The 12428-nt window shown below is 32.2% G+C and overlaps 1 protein-coding gene across 2 annotated transcripts; it reads left to right on the top strand.

The window, feature by feature from the left end:
* The first annotated feature begins 1969 nt into the window (after nt 1-1969).
* Nucleotides 1970-5820, top strand: LOC111885229 (uncharacterized). 2 transcript variants are annotated; one of them, XM_023881507.3, is made up of 3 exons: nt 1972-2197; nt 2275-4428; nt 4612-5820. In XM_023881507.3, the coding sequence occupies exons 2-3, from the start codon at nt 2487-2489 to the stop codon at nt 5619-5621; spliced, it is 2952 nt and encodes a 983-aa protein (XP_023737275.2). In that variant the 5' UTR covers nt 1972-2197; nt 2275-2486; the 3' UTR covers nt 5622-5820. The 2 variants fall into 2 exon arrangements, with proteins under 2 accessions (XP_023737273.2, XP_023737275.2); XM_023881505.3 differs by having other exon boundaries at nt 1970-2197; nt 2275-5820.
* The last annotated feature ends 6608 nt before the right edge of the window (nt 5821-12428 follow it).

The following is a 12428-nucleotide window of genomic DNA, read 5'->3' on the forward strand; positions in this document are numbered from 1 at the left end:
TGGAAGCAGACAATATGATGGTTTATGTTTACCTATATGGTCAAGAATTATTTTAGAATATATTCATACCAATAATACCAATAACAAGTAAATACAAATTGAATATTTATTAGAATTTGATTGTTGATAAATATTTATATTTCTTGCAATCAAATGGAAATTAATAATTTGTTAAAATAATAAATTTTAATATTAAGTATCAAAATTGTATCATAAGATATGATAAATTCGTGTACATCCTTTGGGTTAAAAGGGTTTTGTTCTTTAAATAAATGTACATAAGTTTTTATAAAATATAACAAGTTGAAAGATCTTTATAAATCTTGTCTTCTTTCTTCTAAACCTAAGAAGGCTATGAGAGGGGGCAAAAAATATTGCTAGTTGATTGTTATAAGAAGTTAGTTGTATTTTAGAAGCATGACAACTTACCATCATTAAGGATAGATGGTGTGTTAAACACATTGGATAAAGACTAAAAAGAAGCTTCAAGGCTTTCAACCTCCTCTACCATTTGATGAAAAAGTTAAAGACTATAATTTTAGGATGTATGTAACTATAATGGAATAACATACACCTATAATAACATAAAATTCATTTGAAGGGTATTTTAGTTAATTAATATTAAGTAATATAAGGAAAATTCTGGATTTTAAGGGATAATTAATCCTATTAGTTTAATTTTTTTAAATAACTAGTTTCCAGATTTTTGTTTGTTCCCAAAAAAAAAATGAAACAAAATTAAAATTGCAAATATATTTCATTCTCATTCATTTATCATATATATATATATATATATATATATATATATATATATATATATATATATATATATATATATATATATATATATATTGCAAATTTATCATTCTCGTTAATGTAACATACAAGTACAAAATTGAAATTGTATTGAGAATATAAAAAATACATGTGAAGAATATGTTAAATTCTAACTATTATTAAAACATTGATAATAAACAAAAAAAAGGTTTATATTACATGTACAGAAGTTTACCTATAAAATATATAACTTAGAGCTTCTACCACCACCACCACCACCAAACAATAATATAAGAAAATAATAATAAAACAAATTATGAATGAGGATAGAGTAAATGACCTGAATATTAGACTTTTTAACGGATGGTTTTGGATTTTGGATGCTGAATAAACTCTGAATAATAGTCTTTTTAATGGATGATTTTGGATCTTGGATGATGAATGAACTCTGTTATTCAGAAATATAAATTTCAACACAAAAGATTTTGAGAGTACATAAGTCTTACACATTCTAACTCTAATTTATTCATTCGGGACAAAAGCCTTATTTTTACATGATAGAAGACTCTTATGGATAGTCCATGATTACAAAACGATTACCTAACAATTATTTTACATGACTAGACTATACCAGTAATATTCATTCTATATTATGAGAGAAGATATTACTACAAGACTTTATTTTTCCATTATCTTATATTATTAGAAACGACATAATTATATTATTACATTGGTAATGCTTTATTTGATCATTGCTTATGCAAATGCCTAGTAAATTGAATATTTATTTATTATTTCTTTGTTTGCTCTTCTTTTTAGTGAAAACTTTTTTTTTGCTTGTTTGTTGTTATTCATCCATCACTGTTTACCGTAAGCTCCATGTTTGGGTTAATAGATAGCCACATCAACATCTAATATGGAAACATAAAGTGCCTTGTCAACAATTTTTTTCTCACTTGGGGTCGACAACCGGTTACAATAGGTAGATTATCCAAATTAACCGGTAAAAATCAAGCTTATACTCTTAGATGCAAAAAACACGAGACTTTAAAGAAAGTAATAATTGGTTAAACCATAATAATACTAATCCTACAAGTTATATTTTTTTTTTGTTTTGTGCGTGTTTGTGTTTTTTTTGGTTGGGCCAAGCTAACATGTAGTCAACAAACTAAAAAATCTGGTCTGTGACATTGGGTTTTATTATGGTCAACAAACCGCTCGGTAAGTGTTGGCTTCTTCGAAAAGTGAACAGGAGTGTTCAGTTTGGCTTTTGTCGCTTCAAAGTTACAGTGGAAGAATTAGGGCACGCTTTGCTCAGTCAAGTTTTCAAAATCATACTACAATCTCATACCTGCAAGCTGCCAAGTCTTCATCGACAATTGCAATTTGTAACAGAATTGGGTAAAATTGAAATTTTCGGGTAAGTTTGATATTCTACTTGATCCATTATTTGTGATTTATATGCGATATGCTAATGTGATGATTGTGGATAAGCAGATAGAGTAAGCCATGGAACATTTTTCGTTGAAGTGCTTGTTCTCTTCACTACATTTGACTCATATGCTATGACTTTGAAAAGTCAAATGCGCTTGTTCGCCTGTTGAACTTATGGGGATTTTTTGGAAATATTAGATTATTTTTACCATTCCCAACTCTTTCAAGCAAATCAATAACCCTAGTTCAAGATTTTCATCTGCTATTCCCAAATAATGACTGCAGTTTCTGAACGTGAAGATTCTTCAATGCCGACCCTTACTTCTCAGTCAAGCAATTGTCAAGCCATTTTGAATCCATACAAGTATCCAAAATATCTTCAGATTATGGTGGAATGTATGAAATGTTCTTTTCTAAATAAAGCTTTGTCAACGGCTGAAGAGGTTCCAAGGAGAATCGTCACTTTAGCATTCACTACAGCAATTGTCAACAAAGCGAACGATACAGTTTCTTTTGAACTTCAAGGTGGGAAGCGAACAACAATTTCTAAGACAGATTTTGCAAAACTTTTATGTCTTCCAACTGAAGGACCATATGTTACTCCAACAAGTGAAGAGCTCATTGATGTGTTCAATTCTATGGGTCATGAACCTTATATGAAGAAGGTATCTGACTTCAAAAAGAGCAGGCTTCCTGCTGTTTGGAGTCTGCTATTTGGTTTCATTCTTCGTGGCTTAACAAGTCGTACCGGTGGATTGGATGCTGGACCCAAAGAGTTATTGTCTCTTATGTATGGGTTATATAAAGGTGTGAATGTTGATTTTGCTACTGTGCTTTGGAATGAATTTGTTGATAGTATCAAACATTCAAAAAGGGCAACTGAACTTTCTGCACATAGATTTTGGGCCTTAATAGTTTCTCAGGCTTATGAATTTCACAAAATTCCAATTGATGAGTCTGAAGTTCCGAAGACGCTGATTCATCAAATTAGTATTCCAACCAAAGCTGATCAGTCTCATTCCTCTTTTGTTGGTCAAATTCCTGAAGAAATGTTAAGTTTGATTAAATGTCCAAGTAGGATTTTGGATCAATACAGGGCTTCTCTTATCATTCCTTATCCTGTTCGACCAACACCTCAACCACTACCTCAAGAAGATGTTCAGATTACAAGAGTTACAAGAATGACTGCGCAGAAAAGAAAAACTCCATTTGTTAAAGTTGAAGCTGTAAGAAAGTCAAAGCGAGTGAAGAAACCAAAGATTGTTGAAGAATCTGTTGTCGAAGAAGAGGATGAGCAACAACATCATAGTGATTCGAATTTTGAAGAAGATATTCCTATAACCACAACCCAGACAATTGTCAAAACTTCTTTAGTGGAGACAATTCCGATATCCGTTTCCACAACTCCAGACGAAACTACATTGGTTGAGACAGTTCCCATTTCAGAACCTGTTTTTGAAACTCATATTTCCAAACCAATCTCTATCCCTGAACCTCTAACCATTTTTGAAGAAGAAGAAGAGGTTGATAGAGTTGTGCTTAAGGCCGGGGAAGGTCCTTCTTTTGATGATGTTGTCGATGATTTTGAGATGGCTGCACTTGGTGAAGGTTTAGTTGATTCTGATGAAGAGGATGACGAAGATAATAATCAGTCGATGTCTAAAAGAGATTTTAAGAAGTTGAATCGTAAGCTTAATGTTGTATTACGGTCTCTTGATTCCAATACTCAATCTGCCCAACATTCGAATCAAGAAAAAATGTTTGCTGATTGGTCGGTCATGCTTTCTGATCAAAACAAAAAGATTGATTCATTAACGAGTGGTTTTGATCTTTTTAAAGCCCACGTAAATATTGAAATCAATTCCCAAATGACAAAGGTACAAGAAGTTATGTTTAATGAGTGCAAAAAGCTTCTTGATGAAATCTCGAAGATGAGAGAAGAGAATGAGGAGTCTTTAAACATGGTATTTGGTGATCTCAAAAGTCAACATGAAAATTCTCTCAAAAGTCTAAATGAATCTCTTACGGAAGCGAAACAGAGAGAAATTACTTTACAAAATGAGTTGACAAAAGCGTTAGCCCACATTGAGTTTCTTCGCTCTTACACAAGTGTTGTTAATCCAATTGTATCTTTGTCACCTTTGAAACAAAGGGGTGAAGGAGAAAGTCAGGAATTGAATCTCAAGATTCAAGACATCATTCTTACGTCATCCAAAGGTACTTCTTCATTTCAACCTTTGACATCTGTTCCTGTTCCATCTTCTGAATATGCCTTACCATCTACCATATCAAACACTGTTGTATTTCCTGTTTCTACCCAATTCATAAAGAGTATTCCTTTCCCATTATCAAAATCTCTTTTAATTGGTTCAACTGCTGTTGCTACGATGCCTTTATTAGGTTCTGAACCAACTTCAAAAAGAAAAGAAAAGATGGAAGTGCTAAGTAAGGAAGAATTGAGACAGAGAAAAACTGAGGAAAGAAACCGTTCCCAATTGAATTTTGATGCAGAGTACGTTAAAGGAGTTGCTGAAGAAGAAAAAATGGAAGCTGAGAATAGGGTAAAATTGATAAGAAGTCTGGGATTTTCTGAAAATATTGTGTTTGACCTTGTTCCCAAAGAAAGCTACTCAGTCATCAATTCTTTGGAAAAGCAATTTGATTTTCCTATATCTCCAAGGGCATATGGCTATCCTATAATGGGTCCAAAGACCAATGAAAAAGTTGGTGATTTGTCATATAACGAAAGACTTGTTCGTTTCTATGCTTTTGTTGGGAAACCTTCAAAATATTCCTGGAGTCCAAAGATGATCAGAAGCGTTGAGTCTGTCATGAAGACCGAAAGTTTTGAAAAGGTGTTTCAGAATTTCAAGTTTGTTGTTCGGAGAGACATTATGGATGATATTACTTTCACGATTGCTGATTTCCCAAATCTGAATCCACATGATTTAGTTGTTTTGCTGAAGCTTTCAAAAGAATGGGGTTTGAAGCCAAATTCTGTTGTGATGCAGTCTATCAAGGCTTTTCTCTGTTACTATTATAGAGACATAGCTCGAACTGATATAGTCTTGGCTGGAGCTATAAATCAGAAAGTAAAGTTACCAAATAAAGATGCCGAAGGAATTGATAATATTGGTGGTGGAGAAATGGTTACAGAACCAACATGGGGTTCAACTTATTCAGTTAGGGTAGCAGGTGGTAGATCAAGGAAAGTATTCTTCAGGATGAATGAGAAAGAGAGATTCCCTAATAATGTGTTGGAGGGAATGATTCAAAGGATTATGTTGAATTCTAAGAATTCTGAACCTGAGAGAAAGAAAGCTGTGGATATGCTAAGGTGGTGGTTGAAGGTCAGAGAACTTTTGTTGGAATTGGTTCCTGTTTTATTCCCAGAATTGAAGAAGGATTAATATTCAAAGTGACAGGCCACAAAGGGGGAGATTGTTTAGTGTCGAAGTAGTTGTTGCAGTAATAACAGATCCCAAATACTCAGTTTGGATTTTTCTGATAAGTTTGATATTGTTCTTAAAGCTAATTGAACTATCAGTTGTACTTGTACTGTGTATGCTATGACTTTGAAAAATCAAATGCGTTTCTTTACCTGTTGAACTTATGTGGAATTTTTGGAAATATATGCAGAGCTCTACCAATGATAGCAACTCATAGTAGGTTAAATGATAGCAATTCTTATTAAGATGCCTGCTGAATTGGTTTAAGAATGTAAATGACAATGTGGAAAATTTCATTGTTTAGGAGACATTTTTCTGCTTTCCTATGCAGGGAAACTGAAAATTTCAGCTTTTGATAATGGAATTTGATCCCAGTTCATCTTTAGTTAAACATGATATATATGATAAACCAGAATTCCTCCGGAGACATTTGCATTGTAAAATTGTTTTGTAAGATTTCAAATAAATCAAAAAATCTAAGATTTTAAATGATTTGAAAGACAAAGAAGTTGAAATATCTCATGTGTTTGTTTATAAGACTTAAAATGATATTGAAGGTTTTTTTTTTTTCAAAGATTTTGAAAGATGGTTACCATAAACGATATATGAAAACAGAGTATAAATTATTTTTGATGTTTGATTTTGATCGACTCATATTAAGTATCCAAAAATGCTAATTATTATTATTATTATTATTATTATTATTATTATTATTTGTTTTTTCATTTTGATCAAATCATAACAACAATAAGCTTGTTACCATAGTATACATACCATGCTAGATCTTAAATTAATCATCACAGAAAAGTTGAATCAATTTTTGTAAAATTGAATGCACCTCATAAATTTATAACAGATTAATAATAGTTCCGAAAAATCGTAACTAAAGATAAAAATGTGAAGTCTGTAATCATTTTCTCAGTGGATGAACTATATCATTCATATTATCATCTATCCATAAATATACCACATCTCATAAGTACGAACCCATGTAATTAAATGAAGCTCCAAAGATAAACATGATTGTAAAAAGAAGCATAGAAATAGCTAAATTGATAAAGAAGAAACTTTGCACCTAGTATATTTTATATTGCATGTAACACTATCTATCTCTTTTGACTTCTGAATGTGAGGTTTAGCAATATTAATTAGATGTCCACACTCATCCTGTGACTGTCATAGAAAAGAAAATGAGAAATTGAATATCCTCCTACTTTTTGTTCCTACAAATCATCATATCCAATTAAATAGCGACATATGTAACATTTAATGCTCATTTAATGAAATTTAATGATATTTTAGTATACTAATATTACACAAATCATCATTTAATTGGGTAAGAGGATTTGTAGGAAGAAAAATAGGAGAATATTTAATTTCTCAAAGAAAATAAGTTTCAGTTTGGCGTATGTTCAAGAACTAAAAATATGCCATGGAATTTGTTACAGTAAAATGATTTCATTTCATAACATCAACAATATCACTGTCAATGTTAGTAATTATTTAGGAAATTATTTAACTAACAGTTCCTTGATTTTAGCTAATCATATCAATATTATAATTATACACTATTATTTATGTAAATAGAGATCAATTTATGGATATACATAAGAAATGTCACACCCCGAACCAGACGGCGGAAACGTCCGACGGCGGGTGACTTCATTTTGTAATATCATCACACATGTATATAAATGAATCATAGACAACATCATCACCATACATAAAACATAACAACCATTGTAGTTTACATCATTGTAACTGTATGAAAAATTACATCCAAAAATATCGAGTATGGTGAGAACAAAGAAATACAGTAAAATTCTTCATTCCTTATCAACCAACCTGTTTTATCGAGTTCCCGAGAATACAAGTTATTTTGAAAACGTTAACATATATAATGTTGGTGAGTTCATAAGTAAGTTTGTATGAAAAACCTTGTAGTAGTTTGTAAACACCAGAAAATCCGATATTTTCTATAAAAATAGTTTGTGAGTTTTGTTCCGATCTTGTATTAAAGCATGTGTGTTCTTGTTTGATGATGTATAAAGAGAGTTTCCCAAAAAATCTTATATTTTATGTATAATGAAAAAGTGTGGTCTTAACCCCAAGACCGGAGTAATGAAAATGTATAGTTCGTACTTTGTATCACGAAAGGAGTATATGTATTCCGTAAGTTTATTTGTTTGTTATTCTCTATGTGAGTCGTTATAACCGTGGTTGATGTGACTGTTATGCCTGTCATGACGTTCTTCAGGCGTCACTTGTTTAAGGTAAGACATTTGTCACCCTAGACTGACCCGTTTAGCTGTAGCGAACAACTCAGGTACGGGGGTGTCAACCTCATATAGATCTATACATAAATTATCGCTCTCCCTCTAGGAGACTTTGGTTATAACTACAGAACTTATGATGTACACTAGGTAGGTACGAATGAAGGCGTGTCTCACAAGAGCCTTAACTAAATCTACGCGAATAGTGTGTCTCGTTGTTTAATGCTTTAAGTAATGTTTCAAATATGTATTTTGAATACAAATCATCGGTGATAAAAATATATTTGTTCATATCAAAACATCATATATGTAATGTTATCGACCCGGTTAACATGGAATGTGTCGTATAGGTCCAATAAGCATGTAGATGAGTATACAAGCCCATTAAGCGTATAAATGAGTATTTAAGCCCATTAAGCGTTTAAATGAGTATTTAAGGCCCAACTTGAGTAAAATGTCGTAAAGAGTTCCTTCGTTATCAAAATGATCATTTTGGCTTCAAAAAAAAAATCCAAAATGACTTAGAAGGCCCGCTTTTATTAAAATGACATTTTAGGCCCATTAAAGCCGAAAGTTTGCAAATAAGGCCCATCTTTGTTAGAAATGGCATTTTAGACCCATTAAAACCATGAAAGCCCAAAAGAAGACCATTTTGTAAAAAATAACACTTTTGACCCCTACAAAACCGTGAATTTCATAAAAACCCATTTTTATCCAAAAATGACTCTTTTGGTCCTCTCAAAACCGTGAGTTATCATAAAAGGCTCACTTTTTGTTTATTTGTCAAATATGGGCCTTCATTAGGTTTTCTTTAGTTTTCAAGTATCCTTTAACATGTTTTATCTTTTCAACATCATAATGAGTTACATAAAGTAACTTGTTTTCCTAAGATCTTCAAGACTTGGAGATATATCGAGCTCATGAGTATTAAACATAGTTTCATAACATTTACACAAAATATCATGAAAATACACACAAGCATGCATAAATACTTAGATTTAACACAAAACCAACTTGTATTCTCCCCCAAAAGTTAGTAAATCATGAAAAGGGAGGGGTATAAAGCTCACCTTGGGTGATGGATCGGTTTTGATGAAGAAATGAAAGAGAATGAAGGTGTTTGCGACCTTGGATGTTTCTTTGACATAAGTTTTCGAGCTTAGGGAGTTCTAGGAAGCAAGAATCATGAAATGGAGTGTTTAAGAGTGTGAATCTTAACATGAAATGGAAACAAACCAATTGAGAGTGATAATAACTTAACAAACTTAATGATTCTTGAAGTAGAAGCCTTGAATTTACTTAAGCACCACACGATTTTTAGAGAAAGATGGAAGGGAGTTCTTAGTGTTTTAGAGAGATATGGGAGGATTTTTGTTGTTTGAAGGGGAAAAGAATAATGAAGGCGATGGAGGGGTGGCCCTCGGCCGAGAATAAGAAGAGAAGAGAGAGGAGGTGGTGTGGTTTTTACATGGTGGTCTTAATTTGGTGCATGGAGACATGTTAGATAACGACATTGTTATTTGATGGTTATTAGTGAGGTGTCACCTTACTAATCACCATTTTTTAAAAAACCAAGAATGGGAGGAAAGAAAAGAACATGGGTCTTGGGCTTGATAAAGCATTGGACCATTAGAGAATTTCGATCCATGTGGGCCCACTTATGAGTTTACGGCCCAAATGTGGTGAATGAAATGGGTTTTCGGCCCATGAAAAACAAATGAATGTTTTTCGGCCCAATAAGGCCCATGAAGGGTCTTATGGCCCAAAATACTATTATTTAAGGGATGTGGGTCCAACTAGGGTCCAAATGAGCATTCTTGGCCCAAGGGAACCAAGTTGAGGGTTCACTGGCCCATTAGGACCAATAAGAGAATCCTGGTCTAATAAGAGGTTTGAACCGGGAAGTTAGGGTTTCAAGCTCAAGATTGGGTGAATGCAGCGTATTAAATTAGGTTTAGGGCTTGCACAAGTGAATTTTTTATTCAAATTGTCGTTTTTGAATGAATAACATGTATAACATAATACTTAGGGTTACAAGAATTCAACAAAAAAATTACACATGGACATAATTTCCTAGCCTTAAAATACTAGTTGTGACAAGAAATGACCGAATTTTGAGTTGGCATTATTAATTGGATTATTAATTATTATAATGGTATGTCTTAATTACATTAATCAGGTGTGAGACTCATGTATTATATGGGTTCATTTGAAAGAAAATATAAAGATAAAATTCAAAATAATTAAGAAGTTTGAATTTATAAGAAAAGTAAGAAAAATATTGAATTATAAAAATTAAAGTGTTTATTTTTCTCTTTTCAATTTAAACAAATAATTTAGATAAATAAATAAAGAAAATTAGTGAAACTTTAATTTAGTAATTTTGAAGTTAGAAGGAAAGTCCATTAATGAAATTGATATGCATTTATTATTAGATTTTAATAATATGTGAAATTTAATAAAATAGAAAAAACCTTAAAAAAAACATGTGGAATAAAATTTAATTTAAATAATCATAAAATTACGTGTGACAAAATAAATAAGAATATGACATGTGGCAAAAAGATCTTTATTTATTAGGGTAGATAATGTGGCAATAAAAAGAAAATGAAAATAATAATAACATAACTTGTGGAAATAAAATTACTCTAATATTGAGAAAATTACATTTGTCAAAATCAATGTGAGAATGACATGTGGCAAAAAAAATTTAATTTATTAGGGTACTAGTTGTGAGACTCGTATGTTATATGGGTTGGATAAAAAAGATTAAATATGATGTTTAAACAAAAATTTATTTAAATTTTAAGTTTTAAAATTGAATTTAAAAGGAAACATATTAAATACTATATGAGTTGTAATATTGTAATTTATTGGCTATTTTCAATTAAGGCAATTATTAATTAAGGTGTAAATATTATGTGTTAATTAAGAAAAGATAAAAAAAATGAGAAAATGACAAATGGATAAAACATTTATTCAAAAATACCAAATACTGACATATGTCTAAGTTAATGAGAGAGTGACATGTGACAAAATTATTTCCAAGTTAATTCGGATTAGGAGGAGCACCGTATACCAAGCATTTGCGATAACAAGCATTTCAGTAATCATATACAGAGGAGAGCGGATTGTTATCTGGTCAACAATCACTAGAGGGTGGAACACCAAATCTGCTAAAATCAACCTCATGCCTAATCACATCATAACCATGTTGTAGCTGTGCTAACCTTCAATCGATTACTTAAATCAGAAAAGGAGAAAGCAAAAAACTTGTGTGAAAGAACTGTAGATAATCCATATGCATCGATTTCATGTAAAGAATTCAGACCAAAGGTGTTGTGTCGTCTGTCGTAGAAGATGACTCCATAGCTTGGAGAAGAAAACAGTCAGCGGTTTCACGTTTCGAGCGATTTTAATTCGTAAGAAAGCAGTCAGATTCCCATGCTTCACCGTCGGCATCCCACATTGATGGAGTTGTGAACAAAAAATGAAGGTTACAAGTTTGGCATCCCACATCGCTGGTGGGACAAAAAATAAAGGCACGCATATCTTATAAAAGGACATAGGTTCCTTAAAAAGTTAAACCCAACTACTCGGTGGGCTAACCGGTTCTTTTGAGCCCATGGTTAGCTGGACTGATTTGGCCTTGGATTCCGAGTTAGACTGATTTAGTCCGATTTGGACCGGTTTTGACTGATATTGACCAATGCCGACTATTTTACCCTCTAACCCTTGTTCGTAGGCGGTTGGTGGCCATGAAGCGCCTAGGCGCCGGTTAATCGGCTGCCTAGGCCGATTTTTTACAACCATGATATATATATATATATATATATATATATATATATATATATATATATATATATATATATATATATATATATATAAGTTCCATTGAGATTCCGAAAAAAAAAAGAGATTTTGAGATTCAACCTCAACCATATATTTTTCATTTGCCGCTCCAGTGCTCCAGCGTACCGGAGCGGCGGGAGAGTTATAATTATAAATGATTATACAATGTCGCATGTTCCTTCTTCCTCGCCACCAAATTTGCCACCAACCGACCCCACCACTGTCACCTCTACCACCACCACCTATGCCACCACCATCTTCTCTGCCACCAACCTCCATAATCATATATGATTAATTACTTTGTAAACAAACATATATGTATAATCATTTATGATTTGACATATATGTATAAACATGTATAATCATATATGATTATATTGTAATATCCCAAGCATCATGATAAAAATGTTTATTTTTAAAACCATTTAATAACCTATAAGTCTTACAAAAAAATGTTTCCAAAAAGTTATAACCATAAATCAGATTATCCCAAAAATCATTTATCAATAAAATTTCCAAGGATGATGTGCACAATCATGCATTCACCTAGCCCCGATCATCTGATGTACCTGAAACCATGAAACTAAACAGTAAGCCAAAGCTTAATGAGTTCCCCTAAAATACCAAACGTATCAAGACAGAT

Source organism: Lactuca sativa, chromosome 9, assembly GCF_002870075.4.
Source record: "Lactuca sativa cultivar Salinas chromosome 9, Lsat_Salinas_v11, whole genome shotgun sequence".
Classification (NCBI taxonomy): domain Eukaryota; kingdom Viridiplantae; phylum Streptophyta; class Magnoliopsida; order Asterales; family Asteraceae; genus Lactuca; species Lactuca sativa.